Genomic DNA, 25869 nt, shown 5'->3' with positions numbered 1-25869 from the left:
TATTATGATATTACTATATTATTACGTTATATTTATATTATATTGTGCTACACCACTCTATATGATAATTATTTATTTGTTTACTTATTTATTCTCAAATTAATATTCTTAATTTATGTATCGTATTTACACGCACACACACACCTAGATACATGTCATTGTAACTGATGTCATCTTTTGTCGCTGTTTGCACTATATGTTAATACATAAATAAAAAAAAAGTCGTCACCGGCTTGTCATCAAAGTCTGGATAGTTCTGTTGATGACCAAGCTCCTTGTATAACGGTTTGATAAAAAAAGGGACACAGCCAAAACATGCAGGACACCGGCCCTCGAGGACTGACTTTGGACACCCCTGCACTATACAGTGAACAGTTTTAGGATATGGTGACATTTCATTCGTACTTTTCACCTAAAAATATTGAAATTAACTGAATTTGAACTAGTTCAAAGTGAAAACGGTGAACTATGAACGTGAACTATTCATTTTTAAACTATGTGAATTGAACTTTGAACTAGTTCATGAGAAGTATGAACTTGCACAGCACTGTGTGTGTATATATATATATATATATATATATATATATATATATATATATATACCCCAGTTTCAGTTTTACCAATTGTTGTAATAATTTTTCCATTTTGATCTTCATTCTGGCTCATGATGTCATCCACTGTTACTGTCAGTGAAAAAAGATGGGAATATTCTATATAAAATGCCTTTCCAGGCCACATCTTCTCCTCACTTTAGATTAATTATGCATCCATTCATTATTAATACCCACTTATTCCAATTTAGGGGCACCGGGGTCTGCTGGATATCTCACCTCTCTTTGGGTGGGAGCAGTGAATCCTGGACAGGTCACCGGTTCATTGCAGAGCTACATATAGACCTGTGTTTCTCAACCCTTGTCCTCGAGGCACACTGTCGTGCATGTTTTACATCAGGGGTAGGCAACCCTGGCCCTAGAGAGCTGCAGTCTTGCATGTTAGATATTTCCCTGCTTCATCACACCCTGATAAAAAGGACTGTGTCATTAACAGACTTGTACAGACCTGGATGAGAAGCTGATAATGACTTTTAATAAGAATCAGGTGTGGTGATGCAAGGAGATATCTAAAACAGGACTGCAGCTCTTTAGGACCAGGGTTGCCTACCTCTCTTTTAGATGCTACCCAGCTTCAGCACACCTGATTCTAATTGATGGTCCTCAACATGCAGGACACCGGCCCTTCTGGGATTCAGTTTGACACCTGTGAACTAACAGGTTTGTGAGAGCCAGAATTCTTGCTAGTTGGTAGGTTATCAAATACTTATTTCATGCAATAACATTTAAATTGATTGTTTAAAAATCATATAATGTGATTTTCTGGGTTTTCTTTTTTAAGAATCTCTTTCACACAACTGAAGTGTACGGCGGATGAAAATGACAGACCTCTCCATTGTTTGAGTGGAAAAACTCAGCAGTGCATTAAATAATTATTTTCCACAGCGTAAACACAAAATGCCATGTATGTTAAAGTGAGTGGGTGTCCTGGTTCTAACTATGAAATCATCCCTAGTCCACCTCACACACTGTGTAATGACCCATAGTGCAATGTGCAACCACATACTCTTTTAAGATTGTTACTGGTGTCTTTCGCTCTTGGCATTGTCACGCTCCTGCATGTTCCATATCAGCAAAGTGAGAACTGCACACCTGTTGATCAATTCATCAAGCATCGACGCTACTCTTAAATCCCATGGATTCAGAAAGGGGGATCCTTAGGATTGTCCCCATTATTTATTTATTTTTTCCCCTTTCTTTTAAGGATTAAAAAGGAGGTGGTAACTCTTGTAGATGGCCATATGAGGTGAGGGATGTAATGTTTTCTTCTATGGTTTGGTTACGGCAGCAGCTTTGACTGCAGCAGAGGAAATGAAGCGAGCAGCTCCCGTTCATACTCCTCCTCATCCGCCCACTCCTCTTCATCCTCTTTGTTTGAACTACCGAGCCGCCGGCTTCGAGCGCCAATGTGCATGCCGAAGATACGAGGATGTGCTTTCTAATCTGAGTATGTGTTCAAACCGTGATCAGCAACCACAAAGACTTCCTCCTGCACACGCACACATACACACACATACACACACACACACAGATGCAAATGAGTGCAGATGAAGAGTATCTGAGCTGCACACGAGGCTCTTTACCCTCCACCTCGGAGATTTTACCTCACCCTGTCAGATCTGAACTCAAGGTCCAGGTTTTGTTTCCTCTCAGACAGCACAGCGGTTTATTTCTAGAAGCTCCAAAGATCAAGAGGAGAACCCAGACAGAGAGCAGCGTCTACTCCGATCTGAGTTCATGTATGGTAAATTAAGCTTTTTATTCAGGGATTATTCTTGATGCATTGCTGACTCTGAGTGAGTGGATTACAGAGATTAGATCATTGTCATGATGCAAGCTCTCAGAGATGAAGCACAGACAAGGTTTCAGATGATTGACTTTTTAACAGTTTCACAACTGTGATGATGAAGAGGCCTGAGGTTACTCCCAAACATACCCCTTTTACACCAAGCTGGTTCCAGGGCTGGTTCTGGGCTAGAGCCAGAGTTAGCACCAGTTCTTTGGTTTTACACAGCCTAAGCGCCGGCTCCTGGCTCTCAAAACGGGTGCTACGCCAGCCCCTTTGAGCTGCTGGTCCAGCTCAAAGAACCAGTTTACGTCGGGGGCTCGGGGCGGGGCTGGGGGCGGTGTTACTGAACAACCAGAGCAGAGTTAACCCGGAAGAGTGCCGTTTTTAAACAACGTAGCGTTGAAGACGGTGGTTAAGTTAGTAGACTCTTTTATTATTACATCCATTTATTTAATAATGGATGTAAAACAGAAGCAGCAGTGGTCTACGGTACAATCCACCAACAGTAACGTCTGCGGGCTCCGTGCCGCCGATGCAGCGGCGCAGCCTCGCGTCCGAGCCCGCGGGGGAGCGTTCCAGCCCCGGGACGCTTGGACGCGAGGCTGCGGAGCCCGCCGATGCAGCGCAGCTCCATCCATTTATTTCATAAAAATTCCCGGCCCGCGGGGACGCCTCCCAGCCCGCCGTTCTGGTTCCGCCGCGTTACACCAACGCAGAGCCTACGGCGGAGCTCCTGAGGAGAGGAGAGGAGCTGCTGTCCCCCGGGGCTGCTGGCTTTCGAGTCAAATTTGTTAACAGGCCTTATTTGGATAAACTGAGCCCAGGTTGGGGATCTTAAAGGGTTACTTTACCTGAAAAAAATATTAAAACTTAATAAAGTGCCATATTAACAGCGCTACAGCAAGAATTAAAACAGCTTTTAACTGTCGGCTTCCTGATCAGGGTGGGGATGAAAACGAGGGGGCGTGGTGACGTGATGACGTGGCTCTCTGGCCAGCTGCAGGCTAGCACCAGCTGTGTAAAAGCAAACGGTTCTTACTTAGAACCAACCGCGAACCGGCTCTAGCACCAGCACTAGCACCAGCCCTGGAACCAGCTTGGTGTAAAAGGGGTAACAGACACAAGCTGCACCTGGGGCCTCATGTACAAAGAGTGCAGCGCACAAAAAACATGCGTACGTCACTTTCTACTCTCACGGTCGGATGTTCAAAAAGTGATTTAAATGTGGAAAGTTGCAGTCCTTCACGCACACATAATGTCTGGCGTACGCACATTTCTGAGGTTTTGTCCGTTGGCGACACTCACTGGCGATACAGTGAAATCCAGAATAAGAGGAAATGTGACGTCAGCAATACGTTCATGACCACATGTGAAGGACACAACAGTCCCCACATCACCAGATACGTTACACAGGAGTGGAGCTGCAACAATTTCAGTATTATCCACTTGGTCTGAACATACAACTAAAGGTACAAGCACAACAATGGAACGTGTCAATCCCAATGGCAGCCTTGGCTCAGTTAGGGAGACAATGTGTAAAATTCCCGCAAATAATGATAAGTGGAGGCATCATCTGGCGGCTCGCTGATGCTGCGTCCGCAACGTCTCTCTCTTCACTGGTCATGTAAAGACTGCACCGGGCTCGGGCCACCGTTGCCATGGAGCTGGTGCCAGTTGTTATCCTGCTGTGCACTGCATTGTGGGTAATGTAGTGTGAAGTCGTCGTCTCGTTGAGTATTTAAATGTGCTGCCCACTGGTGAAATGTATTCTGTAATAATTGGACCTAAACAGTGAAACTCACATAATCTGAACAGTTCAAATTCCAGTTCGTGATCTGCAGATCTGAACAAGTTCACGTTCAAGTTCTTTATTTGCAAATATTTTGCCTTCAGTTCAATGTTCTCACAGAAATTAACATGTTCAATGAACGCCTTCATTTGAACTCGTTCATGCACAACACTGTGTATATGGTAGACCTGCTGGTCCATGATGAAGACTGGATCATCAGCTGATTTAGGTCACCAAGAAGATCCTTCTGGATCGCTGCCCTGAAATTGACGCTCTGGTTGAGACCATCATGGACCTTTCAATGGGAGCTGCGACCATATGTGGCGAGTACTAGAGATAAAACCCAGATCCTTAAAATATCCCATAACTGTTTTTGAACAGACAACCATTAAAACACAATTTGCGGCGAAGAACCGGTTCTGTAAAGTTGTCTTTTAAAATAAAACTTACGTGTCACTAAAAGTGTGGTTCCTGTGAATTATTAGGGCCCGAGCACTGACAATGCGAAGGCCCTATTGTATCTGTAGGAATTTTTTTATTTTTTTTTCTCGTTTTTCTTACGACGAAAGGAGGGCCTTTTTGCCCCGCTAAACATGCCCCAAAAGTCACCAAATTTTGCACGCAAGCCAGGCCTGGCGAAAAATTTGATATTTAACGGTTTGCATTAATGGGCGTGGCCTAATGGCTCAACAGCGCCCCCTAGAAAACTTCGTGCCTCAAGCCCCACAATACGGTTTGACGTACATGCACGACAATCGGTACACACCTGTATCATGTCACAACTTAAAGAAAAGTCTCTTGGCGCCATGGCCGAAACCGAACAGGAAGTCGGCCATTCGGAATTAATCGCGTAATTTTGGCGCAATTTATGCCATTCCTTCAGCCGTTTCTTCGTCCGAACCGTAACGTGCACCCAGGTGTGTTATACATCAAAATGTGTGACTCGATCCTGCGACAACACGCATTACTTTTCTCAGTCAAAAGCGCTACCGTGGCGACGATAGACGCCAAAAAGCGCACCCCCCCTTCATCTGATTGGAAAATAGTCACTATTTTCTGCCATAACTTTTGAATGGTTTGACATAAAGGGCCCGATTTACTAAGATCCTAAATAAAGAGTACTAAATTGCGTGTGCACTGAAAAAGTTGGCGCGTGCTGTTGTTGTGTGTTTTGAGGGTGATCAACTAAGATTGCGTGCGCAATTGATAACAGGTGCAAACTGCAGTATTTAAATGAGGTGTTGCTCGTCTTACGGTTTGCGAGCGCAAACTTTGCGCCATGGAGTCTGGATGGAAAGCAGGATATAGTCGCAAGCGCAAAATGAAATTTGACGCGGTGGAGTTACAAATATTAGTGGAAGAGGCAAATAAACACATTCATGAACTACAGCAAAGACATTTAAACATTACCAAAAGAAACGCGATATCGGAGAAAATCTGCGATAGAATAAATGCAGTTGGTAAGACAAAAAGAACGGCAGATTAGGTTAAAACAGAGTCGGCGGCTCTAATTGGGGGGCACATAATAACCAGCGATGTAAATGCTTAATATGAGTTTGCCATCAACGATCACAGCAAACCAGTTTCAATTACACAACATACTGCAAAATCTCTTTTTAATACACACACACACACAAGTGTATTGTGCACCCAAACTGCAAAAAAACAAAAAACAACGACGTACAGGCCACGTCTCTCCCTCCCTCCCTCGCCCTCTCCATCTCTCTCTCATACAACGCATACACACAAAAATGTGAACGGTGAATCTCCAAATTTAATTTGACGAAATTAGACAGACCCAAACATTCCACATTTGCGTAATAATAAACGCCAAGGCTGGCGCCATGAAGTCAATTAAATGCATGTCTCACCTTTAGAAGAGTTGCACATCTTAATTTTCCTATTTCACCATAGATCACACTTTGGGAAGCCTTCTTTATATTTTAGCGTTATTTCCGCGTAGATAAGAGTGAGTTTGATGCTCCTTAACAAGTTTTGTCCGCGGATCAACATCAACCCCCAGCTCACCCAAACCCTTGCTCCCTGATTGGCTGATTTATGGTTCCGCGTCACACCAACGCAGAAACGACGGCGTAGGGTACGCGGCGACGCACACCGCACCGCGACCCTACGCGTCGGCTACGCCGTCGATTTAACGCAGAACCATAATTCAGGCGAAGCTGCAGTCTCTGCGCTGATCCTGACACAGCGGGTCGGAGCGGATTTGGTCATGATGTTTAACCTGTGTTTTGTGATTAATAAGCACGGGTTTTAATTAAATGTAATTTACGAAGGATGATTTCACGTTCAATAAGATAAGTAATCAATAAAATACAAAGTTTGGCACAAAGGCTTGGCCTGCTTGTGGGCGAGTGGAGGGGGGCACAATAAGAGAAGGTGGCAAGAAGGCGAAGAACTAAAGAAAAAGTGGCCTTTAATAAAACTTGTGCAACCATTTTTAAAATAGCATGCAGCAGAATAAAGACTCTCTCTCTGCGTATTCTTTGATTTTGGATGTCCCCTCCTTGCCACAATAACAGCAGCAGCAGATTAGCACCTTCCTTTCGAACGTATTAAATACAGACGCAATCACAATACGCGCAATTACTTTCAGGCTTGGTAAATCTCATTGCGCGTGGTAAATGGACCAATTTGAATCTTCCCCTCCCAGTATTTAGGATTTCTGCCGGGTACGCCCCATATTGATTATTCATCAGGGCAAAAGTACTAAATGAATTGCGTGTGCTATTTTGCGCATTTGAGAGACGCAGTCGTCTTTGCACGCTGTTAGTAGATCAGCTCGCACATTGGTTTGCGGGTGCTGTCAAGTTTGCACACGCAAACCTTTAGTAAATCAGGCCCAAAGAGTCGTGGTTGGTGTCATCGGATGCGGTTTTGAGTACTTGACCTTCATTGGCATGAATTAGCCCTGCCCCTTCTTCTGATTGGTCTATATTTGATAGATCCTATTTTCTGCCATAACTTTTGAATAGTATGACATACAGAGTCGTGGGTGGCTTCATCGGACTCGGTTTTGAGTCCTTGACCATAATTGGTGCAAATTAGCCCCGCCCCTTCTTCTGATTGGTCAATATTTGGTAGTTCCTATTTTCTGCCATATTTTTTGAATGGTTTTTGACATAAAGAGTCATGGGTGGTGTCATCGGACTTAGTTTTGAGTCCTTGACCTTTATTGGGGACAATTGCACGCTCAAGGGCCCGTTCATCGCTGCTTGCAGCTTTAATTTTTTTTGTTTTTATTGAATGTTTAGGCTACTTTCAGAGTCTGATATCGAGTCAGCTGCAAGTGGTCCAGGACTATAGAAAGTGTTTCTCTGGTGATGGAGGCCTGGACCCAGACCAGTCTCTCCTCCTGCGGCCTGCAACACTCCGAGTTACAGCAACTTTGTTCTTTATTTCTCAGGTTTAACCCCTTTCACAGAGAGGGTGCAAAGCGCAGACCGCCGCCGATCCCATTCATTGCGTATGACTGTATGTGCTACCGCGGCGCAAGAGCGGACCACTCTGTTGCCGAGCTCAGCGGCGCCTGCCGAGGCATTTGCGCCGCGCCTGCCTGCCCGAATTGAACATTTTTTAATTTCACCGTGCCGCGCTGTGACGACATCTCTGCACATCCAATAGGAGAGAAGGGAGAAGAGAGAGAAGGGAGAAAAGAGAAAGTTGTGTCCAATAGGAGAGAAGGGGGTGGAGGCTGCGCCGACTCTTCTCCTTGCGCCGCGGTAGCACATACACAATGAATGTAGTTGTGTCGGTTGCTGTGTCGATTATGTTCTCACTCCAAACGCACCGCTCCAGGTCTGGAATGGAAGCGAGGCGAGGAGATCTCGGCTCGCTTGTTTTGTGCCGCATCCAAGCGCGATTGCTGTGTTCACATGTACCAAACGAATCCATCTTTAGGGGGAAACGCTCCCTGTTTCGGAACAAGGACCCCCTGTCCCCTGATACAAATGTCTGTGTCATTAACAGACTTGTGCAGATCTGGATGACAATCTGATGATGACCATTAATTAGAATCAGGTGTGACGGTGCAAGCCAACAAGACATGCAGGACAGCGGATCTCGAGGATCAGGGTTGAAGACCTCTGATCTACACTGTCCTTCAATTTGTATATGCTGATTTTATCCATTGTTGTTTTATCTGTTTTAGCATCCTAGGGTTTCATGAAAGGTGCTTATGAATAAGATGTGTTATTATTAATATCACACCTCCCTGAGTGCTGACATTTTGGCTTCAAATCCACTCTTCACATCACAGTGGGTTCGACCAGCTCTCTTTCCAGATGGCTGTGTTTTGATTTTAACTGCAGATTTACTGGTTCCTGAGGCCACTGTTACATCTTTCCCTCTTGGTAATGTGAACAGACTCGATAAGTAGCACCTGACTGCAGGTTGACATCTGAAAATCTAATGCAGAAACGGGCTACTTGAGATTGCCCGGATTATAATTTTTTTCTTTATGGCAGCTGTTAATGAAAGGTTGTGGTGTTCATATGGGAAATCTAACTACTTCTAAAATCCTCTGCAGTTGATAGTTTGTACACCAAAATAAAGGGGGTACTAAGTTAATGTACATGGATAGCTGTTGACCCCTGTACTGAACATACTTTTTTAACAGCATGTTTTCTGACTGCAAATCCTGATTTCATAACTGTTGATCTGCTCTAATGAAGGCAATGTAGGAGCAAGGGCCGCTGCTGTCAGATTTTCCAGCAGAAGCTGTTTATTTCTGCACTGAATGAGCAGATAAAGGGAGAAAGTAGAGAGGAGGAATAATGAAAGCAATCGTTATGCCTGCAGTTTATCTGTGAGCATAGAATGCTGCATGTAATTCAGCACTGGTTTTGGCAGAAATTCCAGCTCATGAAGGCCATCATCTGTCGGGGGACTGATCGTAGAGCTGCCTCAGAAATAAGCTTCGTTTGACTGTTGGCGAGCCTCCAGACCGTCTTGTGTGAACCCAATGGCATTCTCCTCTGCTGGATAGAAACTTCCAGAAGCAGAGGCCATCTGGGGCTGAAACTGTCGCCAAACTCCAACTCTGATGGCCAAAATATGAAATGACTGCCAGGAGTTTCAGCTTGAGATGTTGAAAGTCCATTACTGCACCTTAGTTAGCAGAGCTGATAAATGGAAACAACTGGAGGGAGTTTTAATGCTCTTATTTCACGTAAGATTAATCTGCCTTCAGAGAATAAAGTCAGTGAACAGTGACGGTTGGCCAGCTGGTATGTGGGAAAATGCCAGGAGGATGGCCTTGTTCTGTGCCACTGGGACCAATCTTTAAGTCTACCTGGAACTGAAAGACTCTTTCAGAAAGAGGCTGGCTAACCGGGACTGGGACAGATCGGCTGACCTGAACTGGAAAGGCCTGAGTAACTAGCTCCTGTAGTTTCTTGTGCTGGCCCGCCTTTTTTCTCTTTTGTGTAGGTTTGCAGGCCGGAGCTTCGGGAGCTGCGTGCTGGCCTGCGGACTGTTTGACTTAAGGCTTTTCTCCCACTAGGGGAGTTTTTACCTGCCATTGTTTATGTAATAATTGCTTGGGGGTCATGTTCTGGATCTCTGGAAAGCGTCTAGAGACAACATCTGTTGTAATAGACGCTATATAAATAAAATTGAATTGAATTGAATCAGTGTTTCCCAAACCCTGGTCCTCGAGGTACCCTGTCCTGCATCATTACATGCTACCCTGCCCTACCCACACCATGATACAAGTAGCTGTGTCATCAAGAGAGTTGTGCAGACCTTGATGACAAACTGGTGACGACTGTTCATTTGAATCAGTTGTGCTGTACCCTCATGGTGGGCTGAAGCAGGGGAACATCTGAAACAGGGGTCTCGGACTCCAGGCCTCGAGGGCTGCAGTCCTGCATGTTTCAGATGTTTCCCTGCTTCAGCACACCGTGATAAAAGGAGCTGTGACACCAACAGAGCTGTCCAGACCTTGATGACAAGCTGGTGACAACCATTCATTTGAATCAGGTGTATTGATGCAGGGAGACATCTAAAACAGTGGTTCTCAACTCCGGTCCTCGGGACCCCCTGCCCTGCATGTCTTAGATGTTTCCCTGCTTCAGCACACCGTGATACAAGGAGCTGTGTCATCAACAGAACTGTCCAGACTTTGATGACAAGCTGGTGACGACTGTTAATTTGAATCAGGTGTGCTGATGCAGGGAAACATCTAAGACATGCAGGGCAGGGGGTCCCGAGGACCGGAGTTGAGAACCACTGATCTAAAACATGCAGTATTGCGGCCCTCGAGGACTAGAGTCTGAGACCCCTGATCTGAAACATGCCCCGAGGACCAGAGTTGGGAAACACTGAACTAGATCAGGGGTAGGTAGTCCTGCATGTTTTAGATCAGGGGTAGGGATCCCTGATCCTAAAACATGCAGGACACCGGCTTTCCGTGGATTCAGTTTGACACCTGTGTCCTAGCAGTGATCTCCAACCCCCGGGCCGTGGGTCATTTGGTACCAGGCTGCACAGAAAGAAAAAATAATTTCTGTAGAATCCCTGACTGATGATGGCTGGTTCATAATGTCTTTATTCCTTGTACAGTAAATACACTGCAAACACACCGTAAGAGCTATAAAGGAATAGACTAAAATAGAGTTAGTCTTTCTACATTCATATAAGTTTCATTTAACTTAAATACAGGCTGACACAGCTGCTCGCTCGCTCGGTAATAAAGCTACCGTTAACCACAATACATGAGTAACCATGGCAACCAAACTCAAGCTGGACATAAATACGGCATAAAATTCAGCCAGGTGCCTTTTGTGTCAGTTAGGCACCACTTAAGCATTCCCGACACACGTTTAGTCTTGCAGACACTTTCTACTGCCGTTAAACCTTTACCGTTAAGCGCTGGATGTTTACAAGAGGCGCCTTCAAAATAAAAGCACTAAATATTGGTTTCCTTAATATATAACAAATAAAATAAAAGCCTGGCTTTAAATAACGTTAATGAGAAAACAAACATAAAAACACATTCATAGAAATACTCATATTGAAGGTAATTTACAATTTCCATTATTTTATTTTATTTTTTCGAAAATGATTTTATTATGTTTTTATATATGTTTTATTATTATTATTATTATTATTATTATTATTATTATTATTATTATTATTATTATAGAGAAAATACCACAGTTTTTAATGCCAATCTTATCATTTTATTTAGTTTTTATCAGCTACACCTTTAGATTGGGCCGTGAAAATATTGTCAGACATTAAACTGGTCCGCGGTTCAGAAAAGGTTGGGGACCACTGTCCTAGAGAGCCGCAGTCCTGCATGTTAGATGTGTCCCTGCTTCTTTACACCCTGATACAAAGGACTGTGTCACTAACACACTTGTGCAGACCTGAATGAGAAGCTGGTGACGATCATTAATTAGAATCAGGTGTGTTGATGCAAAGAGATATCCAAAACATGCAGGACTACGGCTCTCTAGGACCAGGGTTCCCTACCCCTGTTTTAGACCATGATGACAAGCTGGTGACGACCGTTAATTTGAATCAGCTGTGTTGAAGCAGGGTAGCATCAGAGTGAGTAGGCAATCTTAAACAGGTAAGTCTTGGGTCTATATTTGAAGATGGGGAAATAGTCAATGTTTTGGATGTAATGAGTGTCAGAGTTTGGGAGCAGAGCGGCTGAAAGCTCTGCTGTCCGTGGTGCTGACGCAGACAGAGGGACAGTAAGTGGATGGGGGGGGGGGGTCTGAGTGGGCGGGCTGGAGTGGCAGTCTGGAGAAGGTCAGACTGATAAGGTGGGGCGAGGTTATGGATGAACTTGAAGGTGAACAGGATGGCAGACAGGATGAGAGTGATGTGATGGAATGATGGGGTTCTTGCTGTGATCTGAGAAGCAGAGTTATGGACCAGTTATGGACCAGTTATGGACCAGTTATGGACCAGTTGGAGCTTGTGGAGGGACTTCTTGGGTAATAATGATTTTGTGCCAATGAGGAGGAGCTCCATGTTTTCACTGTTTAATTTCAACAAGTTTGAGGCGAATCAGGATTTGATTTCAGATAAGCAGGAGGTGAGAGGAGGGTGGGAGTATGAAGCCTGGTTTACTGGAAAGGTAGAGCTGGGTGTCATTGGCAAGGCAATGAAAATGGGTATTGGCAGGAACTGACTCTGTCAAACCATGTTTAATCCAAAAATGGGCAAATTAATAGAATTAACAAAACTCAAAGCTGAACAGAAACCTCACCTGAGTTACCCCAAGCTACCAAGTTAATTTTAGCTTAACTCCTGCTAACCATTGTTATCTTAAATTTGTTTGACTCCAAATGAATTTCCCCAAGAGTGTTACAAAGTAAAAATTATGACAGCTAGCTGTTTAACATTATTGACTGAGCTGTTCCTCATAAAACTAGTGATGTTAATTTGTGGTTTAATATATTTTACCTGCCTGAAGTCAAGCAATTAAGACCAAAACTTTTATTGTACCAGGCTGCAAATATGTTTTTTGTTTTAAAGTCGGACCTTTTAAAATAAAGGATAAGATATATTGAATAACTGATCCCTCAGTAGTCAGTAGTCAGTTAGCAAGATGGAAGTAGCCCCTTGGTTAGACCTTTATGAAGTCATTTTCAAAAAGCTAAAACTAAAAAGCTTAATCCTATTCATCAGATCTTTAGAAAGCTTTAGCTACTTCAGCTACTAACCACGCTCATGAAAAGTTGAAAGCATTTTGTTTGAAAAACCCATTTCAAAGTTACACAGATCGTCTGATCATTCTTGTGGCTGTGGCACAGATTTGCACTTTGGCCTGTGTCCCCTGATGTAATGATCCAAACTTACAGGGTTTCTATTTTGCTCTGACTTATCTATAATGTTTTAATGACAATCATCAGCACTAATTTAAAATGTCAATGCCAAAAATTACTTTTGAAATGTTCAGACAGATTTGACCCGAAGGAATGTATGGTAACATTAGTTAGCATCATCACTCACAGCATGAGCAAGTCAGTCAAGCTAAAAAAGCTTGTGGTAACTAAGCTAAAGTGTTCCATTCGGCGACCAGGCCTGTTTGTTTGGTGTGAGACTGAGTCGGTTCCTGCCAATGTGGTACCATGTTGCAGGATAAAAATGAAAAAAGAATGTAAAAAGGGCTATGAAAACACTCTGCAGAGGCCGATGGGTGACATCAAGACTTTGTCCAGCTTTTGTTTATATTCCTATGGTAAATAAAAATAAAAACAGTCAAAGATTTTTCTCTCCTCCCCTGACCTGTGATAAACATACTGAGAATATTTACCCAGTTAACGTTTAGTTAACAGAGCCAGATCCAGGCTGGGCTGCAAAAGTTCTATCCAACTCAAGGCCAGCTGGGTTTCTGTGTGGGGTGTGACTGGAGGATGGGCTGCAGTCATTTCATGCAGTGGTAGTTTAAATCCTATGTAAACAGTAAGGGGGTATTTGCTCATAAGATTTTATTTTTGTCTTCTTTTTAGTTAAATAAATAACGTCATTGAGAGAGAAAAGGTATTTTGTTCATGACAAAATAAAATTAAATAGAATAATACAAATATTTAAAGAGGGTTACTATTTTTTTTTAAAACAAGCAGGACATTAAAGTTATGAAGGGATATTTGTTTGGGTTTCAGTTAAGAGGATGAGAGTCTTTCCTGACAGGTGAGATCAGCGAGTGCTGATTAATGGCGTCTTGCAGGAAAATGAGGTGTGTGTGTGCGCAAGTCGAATAGCTCAGTGTTTAAAAATCGATACGTGAGCAGCAGAGGAAACTCCTGCCGGCTCTTTTCAAGGCTACTCCATAATGCATGTGCTCTAATTAGCGGACGCCGGGGAGGAAATGTAGCTGCAGATTAGGTCCTGATGAGCTGCTGCGATCAGGGGCGGAGCTTCAGCCGTCAGGATAAACAGTGGAGATCCTGAGATGCTGTTTAACTTGTCATCTTCTCCTCTTCAAAACCATTTCAGCAAAAAATATTAGCTCATATTAAACTTGATGGCATTACACATCTTAAAAAAACTAAAAAGTTAGGACATGGGCAATAACAAACTAGAAGGCACCTAAAGCAACATTGGTAGCTAATGAGGTTTATTGGGTATTAAATGCTCATCCTTGAGGCTCTGCAGTATATTCCAGCTAAGGGCATGGCCATAGCTCTATTAGGCTTTTTAATTGGACTCTTTTCTTTGACCCCAGTATACATGCATGTGATGGTTATTTATTAAGACATCACATAAAAGGAGTTTGTCATGAAAATCATAGACTACATCAGAAGACTATATCAGTTCCACCATTGTGCTCCTGCCTTTAGTTGTATGTTCAGATCATGTGGTTGATTGTGAGATTGTTGCAGTTTCACTCGTGTGTAACTCATCTGGTGATGTGGGGACTGTCGTGTCCTTCACGTTTGGTCGTAAACTTATTGTGGACGTCACGTTTCCTCATATTCTGGACTTCACTGCATCACCAGTGAGTGTAGCCAAAGGACAAAACCTCAGAAAGTTGCGTACGACAGCCTTGATGTGTGCGTGAAGGATCGCAGCTTTCCATGTTCAAATAACTTTTTGAACATCCGACCGTGAGCGTAGAAAGTGGCGTACGCACGTTTTTTTGTGCACCACACTCTTTGTACATGAGGCCCCAATTCGGCCCAACTAGGACCAGGGTTGCCTACCCCTGATCTATCCGGTCCTCATTCTGCTTGAAGCTTCTTATTCCCTAACCATATGCTTCTTAAGTTGCTCTGCTGGAGCTTGTTCTCCAGCTTTCTCCTCTACAGCTTATTAAATAAAACTTCATCCACATGAGCACTGATGAAGGCATTAAACCAGAGGATGCTAATGCTTTCCCGCCCAATAAAGCAAACTTCCTCCACTGTTCATCTCTGGTCTCACGTGGTGGGTTGTTTTCATGTTTTATATGATCTGAACATGTGTATGTTGAATAAAACTCGTTCTCACCCACTTCACGATTGGAAATCTTTGATCTTCAGCTCATAAAAATATCTATAACCTACACGTCCTGTTCAGGGGTGCTTCTGTCCTTTATGCTTCATGCAGAGGTCATACGTCAGAGATATTTCTGTACATCCACAGATCCTCTTCTCTTCACCTGCCAAGAATTGTATTACCATACATGGGCGCTTTAGTTGTTGTCTTTGCCTGTGTTCAGCTGGTCGTTACACAATATTTTCAGATGTTAAACCCCTTCATAACAAAGCCTGAAATTTCCTATGAATACATTTAGCATGAGACATGTCATGACATGACATGTTTTGTGTTTCAGGGTTCGATTCCTACTTCACATCACGGACTCTGGAGAACAATCGGAGGAACGTTTGGTTTGCTGAGTACTGGGAGGAGACCTTCAACTGCAAACTGATGAGCTCCTCCAAGAAGGATGACAGCAGCAGGAAATGCACAGGTAAAATTTCTTCTTGTTATGCCTAAACATGCAGTCCCCCTAAAATTAAAAAAAAATGCATTACAGGCAAGTCACGCCTCGCTTTTAACATCAGCTGATAAATGACAGGTCACACACACACACACACTATCTGATGAAGGCGAAAGGAATCGCCGAAACATTTCAGGTAATTAAAAACTTAAATTATTTGTCTTGAAAAAAGAACTAGTAAAGTAAAAAAAAAGGAAGAGAAACTGTGTTTGACCTTCTCTGAATCCTCTCTGATAGCGTATGTATCTGTTAATGATACATATATGCTACACGTATCAAGGACAGAATACATGATAACAGCTTACCTCTTCATGCCCTCCCATATGGACATTACATCCGCCCTGGAAACCCTGAATGCAAGGATCTTGGCAGTGGGAAGGACCGTTCTGTTTTACTATTCATATTTTGCTGCACCAGGCCCGTCTCCTCTTTCTTATGCCGTTCTTCCCGAATTTTGGCTCAACACATCAGTCGGTGATATCCCGCCCTTAAATACCCTGGGAACTGCAGTTCCACCACCTGCCATGGGTATGCGTTTCATCTCTCCTGATGCTGCAATCCCCAATCCCCTCAGGACTCAAGTACTCAAAGATTACAATGCAGGAACTGTCAGCTCCACAATTACCCTTCCTCGCATTATCCTTCACCCATAGAAGTCAGCTGGTTCACGAACAACCACCCTTGTGCCCGGGAGGCTCTGCCCCAAGAAGTCGTGGCAATAAACATCATTCATCCTTCGACTCCTGTGAATGTGTCTACTATGTCCATGGCCCTGTCTAAGAACACTGACAGACGCTATGTTAATTATCTCCTTGCCAGTTTGGTTCAGGGGTTTTTGGCATGACTATACTGGTTTCTGTGAGTGACGCATGTTTCTAAAGATTTCTGGTCTGGTCATGATGAACCTGAAGTTGTCGATTCTCTTTTGGTAAAGAAAGTTAGTAAAGGTTATATTATTGGTCCAAACTTCCTTTGTCCAAACCTCCATTTTCAGAATTAGCCCCTTGGGGGTCACCACTCAGAAGTGCTCCATTAAGATGTATATTAAGATGTGCAATGATTCAAACTGCTGGACGTGGCGCCTGGCTGGGGAAAGTTGACTTTACAGATGCATTCAAGGCCATTTATGCCTCTCCATCCCTACCAATGCCATCTTTTCGGAGTAAGGTGGCGCTCTTGGTACTATTTCTCAGTCAAGTTGACTTTTGGTTGCTGTAATAGTCCTCGCATCTTTAACACCTTGTCCAAGGCTTTGTGCTGGATTCTCTATAATATTTGTAAACTTCCCTTCGTTTTGCACCTCTTGGACGATTTCCTAGTGGTCGATTTCCCCTCGTCTTCTCCATCTTGCTGCATTTCAATTATTCTGAAGCTTTTTTCTAACTTACGCGTTCCTCTCCCTAAGGAAAAGACTTTTGCCCCTTTACATGTTTGGAATTCCTGGGCATAACTCAACAGCATATTGATGCAGACCTTTTTTACCTGCAGTCAGCCAGCCACATCACCAAGAGGGCCCCTTTTGTCTGGCTGGGCCTCCTGAATTTTGCAATGCGCATTATCCCTCACAGACGCTCTTTCATTTCTTGTCTCCTCATCCAGGCTTAGTCCATTACCAACCTTTCCAATACTTTACAATTGGATGCGGGTTGCCTCTCTCACCTGCAGTTCTGGTCACTGTTTGCTTGACGAGTGGAATGGCATTTCTTTCTTCTACAACGATTACTTTAAGTCTTCTGATTCTCTTCAACTGTACATGGATGAAGCTCCACCTGTTGATTTAGTTTTCTTTCAATAATGAGTGGTTTCGAGATGTCTGGGCTCCAGAAATCCAGAACTCAAATTCAAATTTCCACAGCACACAAGCTTTACCCTAGTCGTTGCATGCTCGCTCTGGTGGTCCAAGTGGTCCATGAAACAAATCATGGTGTCCTGCAGCAATGTAGCTACAGTGGAAATCATTAACAAAGGCTGTTCAAGAACTTCACCAATAAATTGCCTCATGCGACATCTAACATGGTTCTGCGTATTAAATAATTTTATGCATGCTACTTTCACTCCTGGCCATATAAATAAAAGAAGCTGATGCTCTGTCACACCTCACATTTCAGGAGTTCAAAACCATGTGTCCACAACACAGGCCAACACATATTCAGAACTCAGGGAGCCTGGGCACTAGGCCAGCGAGACAGTTCAGGGGGCCGTCCTCGGGGCCAGGCAGACCGGCGAGACAGGTCAGAGGGACACCCTTGGGACCGGGCAGACGGGCGTTCACGGGACCTTGGCTTGGGCTGAGGCGCGAGCAGAGTCCTGGGCAAGGGTCTAGGAGCCGGCTGGGGCGCAGGCAGAGTCCTAGGGGCCGGCTTTGGGGGACACAGAATCCGAGGGGGCGGCTTCGGGGGACACTGGGTCCTCGGCTCTGGCTGAGGGGGACACCGGGTCCTTGGCAAGGGCAACCTGGTGTCGGCTGAAGTGTGTCCACCACTGGACCACCACTGGACCACCAACGGGTGCGTCTGGGACCTCCTCAGGAAAAGGCTGGGGCTGCCGCCGCCGTCATTTCCCCTGGAGCTGGAAACACCTGGGCCCGCCTCGAGCCAGGTGTGTTCCCCAGAAAGGGGGAATAGGCTGGGGTGCGTCCGGGACCACCTTGGTAACAGGAAGAGGTGCGTCCACGACCGCCACCGGAACAGGCTGGGGCTGGCGCCGCCGTCGTCTCCTTTGCCTGCCCTGAGCCTGAATGCTCTTGGGCCCACCGAAAGCCAGGCGCGTTCCCCAGAAGGGGGACTCCTCCTCCCTGAACCCTGGCATGTTCTTCTCAGCCTCCCGGCAGAAAAACTCCCAGAGGGTAATGTACTCTCTTGCTGGGTCCATAGTGGCTGGTCCGTTCTGTCACAGCGCCGTTGTAGTAGGACCCAGATGCAGGAGAGATGCAGGAGGCAGGAGTTCCAAAAACTGTGATTTATTTAACTTGAACAAAACCAGAGCAGGATACAAAAAAGCCAAAAACAAGAACCAAAAACTACAAAAACCTTGGAAGACTTGGAAAAACACGGAGGGAGGAAAACAGTACGGACCAGCAGGGAGCAAGGGAAAGACAAGACCAGATATACACAAGGGTTAACGAGACACAGGTGCAGACGATCAGGGCAGATGGGAAACAGGAAGGTCAAACCAGAACTTAATGCATACTTGGGATATTTATTTTGAAGACATGGGCTTCAAAATAAAACAGGAAATGTCAAACCCTGACAAGTTCAACATGAGATGTCAAGGTCCCTCTTCTGCAAGTCTCCTTAGAAACGCTTCCATTCACCTGCTCCTCAATTGCCTTAAAAAGGCTTGTCCCTCAGGCTATGACAAAAAATTAGCTTTGACATTACTGTTGATGCATAAATTAGTGTTAAGGTTGTGTCAAGGATTTATATCACCGGATGCTGGTTCCATGTTAGTTGCTGTGTTTTTGATGACTTTTTATGGTCTTCTTAGGTCAATCAATCAATCAAACATTATTTATAAAGTTTTTTTTTTACAATAAAATCCTAATTTCAATTTTTTTTTTTTTTTTTCCCTTGTGATGGAGCGGGACCATCACTATCACACACATCCACTTTGTGGGAGATGAAGAAGATGTGGCAGGCAGTGCATCTAAACACACACACACACACACCTCCACCACACCCTGACGTCCGTGTAAATTGATGGTAACTGAAACCCATTCTCACCCATTTCCGGGATGCACACGTCGCGCTTCAGTGTAATAAACATACATTTGCATAGCACAGGGGTAGGCAAACCTGGTCCTAAAGAGCCGCAGTCCTGCATGTTTTAGATGTCTCCTTGCATCACCACACCTGATTCTTATTTAGTCTCGTTTTTATTCGTCTACGATATTGCATTATATATTTAATTATTGTTATCGTCACATGACCAGCACATCCAATAATGGACCAAACAAACAAACCTTTGAGTAAAGTCTAATCCCGCTGATTTGACAGCGTTGAGATGCAAATGTCGATGCAAACCGTTCTCCACGGAGCTCTGTATTACCCAACGTGCAATTCCCAAACACAATCAACGCAGACCCCAATAATAACAATAATTCAGAAGTATAAATGCCAGCGATGGTATAGTATAAATGCAGGGTCACTGCTATGCAGAAATATAAACCAGGCTTCAGTCGGAACATGTCCACCTTATTTCAGTTACCACGAGTTAGGTATTTTATCTTTATTCAGATTTAATCTGTACATATACAGTATGCTAGTTTTAGATTTCACTACCAAAAACAACATCTCCGTGCCAGGTGACCAGTCCATTGTAGTGCCACATTGCAACAAATAACCACATACACTCCCTGCTTTGGGCAATTCGGAATCAGCCTATGGTCAATACAATGTAGTATTATCCTGAAATATATGTTTTTAGACTGCGGAAAAAGCTGGAGTACCTGTAGAGAACCTATACCAGAATGATGAGAACTTGCAAACTCCACACAGAAAGCCCCTTCTGGGATTTCAACCTTCTTGTTGCAAGGCAGCAGTACTAACCACTAAGCCACCAATGTTATGATCAACAAAACCCCTAATGCATAAAGATGTGTTGAAGTTGCACGTTTTAAGAAGGTGATAAATGGAGACTGTCCTTTCTTCCAGGTCCACATACTGTAAGTGTCAACAAAGAAAACTGGAAGTTTTCCCTGGGTTGAAATATCAGCATATGTTTTTCTGGGTGTATCTTCTGGAAAAATGTGGGTGTTGTGATTTATCTATTGTTTTCTGTCCTGGTTACAGGTCAGGAGCGCATTGGCATTGACTCTAAATACGAGCAGGAGGGTAAAGTCCAATTCGTGATTGATGCAGTCTATGCCATGGCCCATGCACTCCACAACATGCAGCGGGACTTGTGTCCGGAGAACTCGGGCATCTGCCCGGACATGGAGCTCGCTGGAGGGAAGAAACTACTCAAGTACATCCGTAGCGTCAGCTTCAATGGTGAGTGGAAGGATGACGGTATCCGTGTGCAGCGAGACCACAAGATATTAAAAACCATCCCCACTCCACTGTTGGGACAGACAGTGGGTATGAGGTGGTTCTGCTGAAAGGTTATGTTTGGTTTTCTCCTCACATGGAAATTGAGACCAAACAACTTCACCTTGGTCACATCTGTCAATGGGACATTGTTGTAGAGCACCGTGGTCAATTCAGTAAGGGGGTGCTTAAGACTGGCCACCTGGTTTGTTTTCCTTTTTAGCTTTTTTTCCCCCAGTTATGTATCGTGTTTAAAAGGCAATAATCAGACTTTAACTGCCCTAAAGCAGAATATTTCCGCTCCGGAGTTAGTCGTTAAGTTAATGTCAGACTGCCAGCCAGTGAAATTTCCGGCTTCTTCACACTGACTTTTCCCCTCAGCGAAGCTCTGGAGCATAAACCGCTCGAGTGATTTCATCACCCTGACCTGTTTGCAGCCGTCGAGGAGGAGACAGAGCATTTTATAAGTCAGCAGTTGGTGATGTTATCGTCTTTACTCTGGCAGCTGACACTGTGTTTTAGCATTGAGCTGCTGCAATGACTCAAATACCCTCAAATGAGCAGACACCGCCGGTTATGACCCGGTTTCTGCAGAAATAGTGTGAAAATGTTTCAAATGTGGCAGCCTTCACATTTTAGAAGCTTAAATGGCTCTCAGTTTCAGCTTTCCAGTTTCAGTTCACCACTCAGGTATATTCTTGTAGGTTTCAACTGTGGCTGGCAGACGAGACAGTTTTAGAAAAATTTAGAAAATGTCTGAAGAAGCTTAGTTCTATAGATGAGTATTTAAAAGATACAACAATAACAACATTGACAGGCACAGATTGTTAACTGGTGAATCTTAAGGAGAACAGTTACAACAATTACATAACCACAGAGAGACTAGAAACATCATGGAGAGTTAGTTCAACTTCAACTGCATAAACAATTGGGATGCTGTGTAAAATGTTAATAAAAAGAGAGTGCAATGGCTTGCAAATCTGATAAACCGATATTTAATTCCCACTTAAACGTCAAATCAGATGTTGAATCTGAGACATAGCTGTCTCAGTTTTTGGCCAGATGCTAAACCACTGATACTTTAATCCAATAAAAAGCTATGCTAAACAACTAAAAAAAGATTCTAAACAACCACAAACACAAAAAGTAGCTACAAAGACACTAAAACTGTCGTAAAGTGGTAGAGATTTATGGCAACAGTGACAAACACTGATCACAGCTACATGCTGACTCTGCCCAGTAGATGATAATGGGAAGCTAAACCACCTAAAGGAAATGCTAAATGATTCATAACATCGGTAGGTTACCACCACTACACACTAAATGAATACAAATACAATGCTAAACCACAGCAAAGAGATGCTAAATGAGCATAAAGATGCTGGACGACTGCAGTCCAAGTGACCACACAAAGACACAAAGAGATTAAAGACATCATGAAGAGATGGCTGATGCCCTCCCTGGATTCCAAACTAGTCTGCTTTTTGCTGCCCTTTTCTCCTTTGTTCACCTGTATCCGTGATGGGGACAGTTCCTTATGGGCTGGAGTGAAGTTCTTCTGCATAACACTGGCCCAACACACCAGTACCCAACTGTGATGCATCATGAAGCCCTGGTTGTGGTCACCAGTTGTTGCTAAACAAGTGTTGGACGTCAACATTATTGGTTTATGTCTCTTTGTTTTTAGTCCTGTCTGAAAGAATCAGTCTCGGGTCTCAATAAAGTTTGTTGGATCAGACAAGAGGGCTAGTGGAGGACACATTCACCCTCACTCTGAGTTCAAAAACCTTTTCAAATACTCTATTCATAATTAAGTCTATTCAAAAAGTGATTGTAGAGGGTTATTGCTGTTGACAGAAAGGATCTCCTGTAGTGGTCTGTGTTGCAGTAGATATGAAGAAGCATCTGACTGAAGAAGATGCTCAGGGTTGTCGATAATTTTTATGTAGTAAAGTATCCGCCGCCAAACACGTCTCCCTCTTATGAACTCTTGGACCTATATTTTAATAATGTGTGGTTGTCTTGTCTTGGGTGTGATTCTATTTTCTTTCTGTTTTTGTTTTTTCAATATTGTGTGGTACCCACTACTTTTCATAATCCATCTTTCTTTTATCATTTGTCCATAACCCGGTTCGTACATCTATTTACCTTGACTAGGGCTGGGCGATATGGACCAAAAGTCATATCTCGATATTTTCTAGCTAAATGGCGATACTCGATATATATGGATATTTTTTCTGTGCCATAATTGGGGTTTCCCCCAAAGCATTATAGCATAGCATCTCTGTTAGCTTCATTTTTTTCTGAGGCAAACCCTTAAAAAAACAGTTAGTTTTAATACAAAGCCTCGTGCCAAATGTCACACAGGTACCTTTATTAACAGAGGTCTGCACAATATCAAAATGTATAAAACAAATGAAATAAAAATAAACTGCCTGCATATATAGAATAAAAATGCTTCTTGAATAAAATAAAACAAATATCCCTTTCCTGCATAACAATTAAATTAAAATACACTGTGAAATTAATACAATGTAGACAATAACAGGCAGACTTTTCCACTGAGGTTGACAGTTGTGCAAATAACAAAACATTTGTGCAAATCTCAAATAAAACATTCAAGTCAATTTGTCACAAAATAATCTACGGTATATCAAAATCGTAAAAAAAAAAAAAAAAAAAAAATTAAATCGATATAAACGATATTGTATCGTACCATATCGCGTTTGAAAATATATCGATATATATTAAAATCTCGATATATCGCCCAGCCCTAACCTTGACCCTTCGTTGTTGTTTGTCTCTCTGGAGCGTCCTATCATGGAAGCATGCTTTGCATTAGGACAAGGCTTTCATATCTTTCCCACTAGGGGAGGGGCCAGGGCACGAGACTTAACAGGAGTGAGTTGCTTAGCTAATTTATTAATTTATTATCACTTTGCAACTTGTGGATTATCTTGGTTTATATAATTTAGCTTTTGATTACTCCTAGGTAATTGCATCATGGTATTTTCTGAACTTCTTTTTTTTGTTATGTTTGTTTTGTTGGTATAGCATATACCTCTGTTGATGGTCGCTGCCCAATTGAGTCAATTTAGGTGGGACTAAAGCAGGGAAACTCACTCCTTATTTAGTTGAGTTGATCTTTCAGGTTCAGGGAGAAGGGCGTGTCCTGGTCTCTCTTGTTTATGATATTGAAAGGAAGTTGGAAGTTAAGAAAAAACAGCTCTATTTTTTATTTGGAAACCACCTCACTGGCACCTTTTTTACACGGCTAATTCCAAGTCCACATTCTAACTAAACACCCAGAAGCGGAATTTCTTCAAGCAGGATCAGCGCTGGAGAATTATGCAGGTCCAGCTCAACCAGCTCCACAACGACTTTGATGGGAGTCATTAGCATATTGTAGTGCCGCCTCCTGTCCAGCAGCCAGCTAGAGGGCTACTGCCACTGCAGCACAGCGACCCACAGCACTGCTGCATCAGGCAGCCACAGCGCCGCCGCGTGTCGCTGCCGCAGCAGCACCAGCATCCCACCAGAGTGTCGCCGCTGCCACAGCACCAGCATCCCACCAGACTGCTGCCACTTTTTTGGAGTGCTTCCACCACAGCACTATTTCTGCCACACCAGCAGCTTGCCCTATTGTCACCGCTGCAGCTGCATGTGTCACCACGACCAGCGTCCTCAGCCAGTCAAAGCCCATCTTGGGAATACTGAAGAAGTCTGTCAGAAAACGTTCGGGAGCTATATATTCGGCTGGGTCAAACTCCCAGAGAACTTTCCCAGCGCCTGAACGATCTGTACCATAAATGGATTAGACGAAAATGTAGCCAAAGTCCTGATTCTGGAACAGTTCATCCGCACCCTGTTGCCACAGGTCAGAGTGTGGGCTGGGGTGGCTCCTGGTGGGAAATAGATACCCAAGATATTGCTTCTCACATCAGCGTCAAGCCAGGTATTTATTTATTTAGGTATTTATTCATTTATTTATAATGTTTTTTTTTTTTTTATGATGTTCGTGATTATGTTTGAATGTCTATGTGGGGGAGGGGGGTGGTATATGTGTGCTGTGTGGGTATGAAAGTCGGGATGTGTGTGAAAATGACCAGATTTGTGTTTTTAACCATGAGTGCGTGAGTTCTTCTATGTTAAATGTTGATTTTATTATGTAAAGCACTTTGCATTACTCGTGTGTGAAAAGTGCTGTATGATGTTGATTTGATTTAATTTGATAAAAAGAACACAACCCACTGTCTGGCCAGCAGGCTCCCGACCTGGCTGAGAACTTTGTTCACTTGCTGTGACCCAAAGACTTTCCGCTGTGATCCCGGACACAGATCCATGGCCAGGAGTGAGTCAGATGTTGTTAGTGGTAGTGGTCCTAAGGTCAGTGACTATAACAACAGAGTAGATGAGAAAGACTCTCAGATGCCAGATAGACAGTCCACCTTGTCTATAGCCGTACTGTATCTGCTGACAGATACAGCCAAACTGTCCTGCCAAAAAGCCTAGACAGGATGGTAATTATTTTCTCCCTGGGTCAGAGGGGCAGATGGTAAATAGGCTGCAGACTGGCTTGGTGGTTATAGGTGAAAAGGAGAGCTCTTATGGACACTGGAGGTTCGCAGACCTTAGTGTATAGATTTATTATCATTTTGCAATTCGGAGAATATCTTGGTTTGTAATATTTAGAGTTTGATTATTCATAGGTGACTGACTTATGTTATTTCCTGACCTTATTTGTATTTTGTTTTGTTGGTAATGATGACGGTTGCTGCCCAATTGAGTTAATTAGGGTAGGGCTATAGAGTAGGACAGCTCGCTGCTTATTTGGTTGAGTTGATCTTTGGGGTGCAAAGAGAAGGCTGTCTCCTGGTCTCTCCTGTTCCCATGGTGGTTTTGCATTATTGAAAGAAAGCTAGTCAGCTGGCGGCCCTACATTTCACACTTCAGAGCTCCAGAACAGTCCCCCTAGACCGGTCTCTCCTCCCGGCGATGGAGGCCAGGACCTAGACCGGTCTCTCCTCCCAGCACTCCGACTTACAGCCACTTTGTTCTTTATTTCTCATGTTTGCGCCTCGATAATCACATTGGCACAACTAAGAATATAAGTTTATGTTGTTCACATTGTTTTACTTATGAAGGAGATGATCAGATCAAATAAAAAGCACGTTATATGTTCTTTTTAT

At 43.5% G+C, this 25869-nt stretch overlaps 1 protein-coding gene across 2 annotated transcripts in view; it reads left to right on the top strand.

Moving 5' to 3' along the window:
• grm7 (glutamate metabotropic receptor 7) overlaps positions 1-25869 on the top strand; it is a 208757-nt gene that overhangs the window by 139332 nt on the left and 43556 nt on the right. For both annotated transcript variants that reach the window (XM_061727974.1, XM_061727975.1), the window contains exons 5-6: positions 15486-15623; positions 20444-20644. In XM_061727974.1, coding sequence (XP_061583958.1) covers positions 15486-15623; positions 20444-20644 — 339 coding nt within the window. The remainder of the gene's footprint in view (positions 1-15485; positions 15624-20443; positions 20645-25869) is intronic.

This window comes from Cololabis saira, chromosome 8 (genome assembly GCF_033807715.1).
Source record: "Cololabis saira isolate AMF1-May2022 chromosome 8, fColSai1.1, whole genome shotgun sequence".
NCBI classification, from domain to species: Eukaryota; Metazoa; Chordata; class Actinopteri; order Beloniformes; family Belonidae; genus Cololabis; species Cololabis saira.
This window is presented reverse-complemented; position numbering and strand designations above follow the sequence as displayed.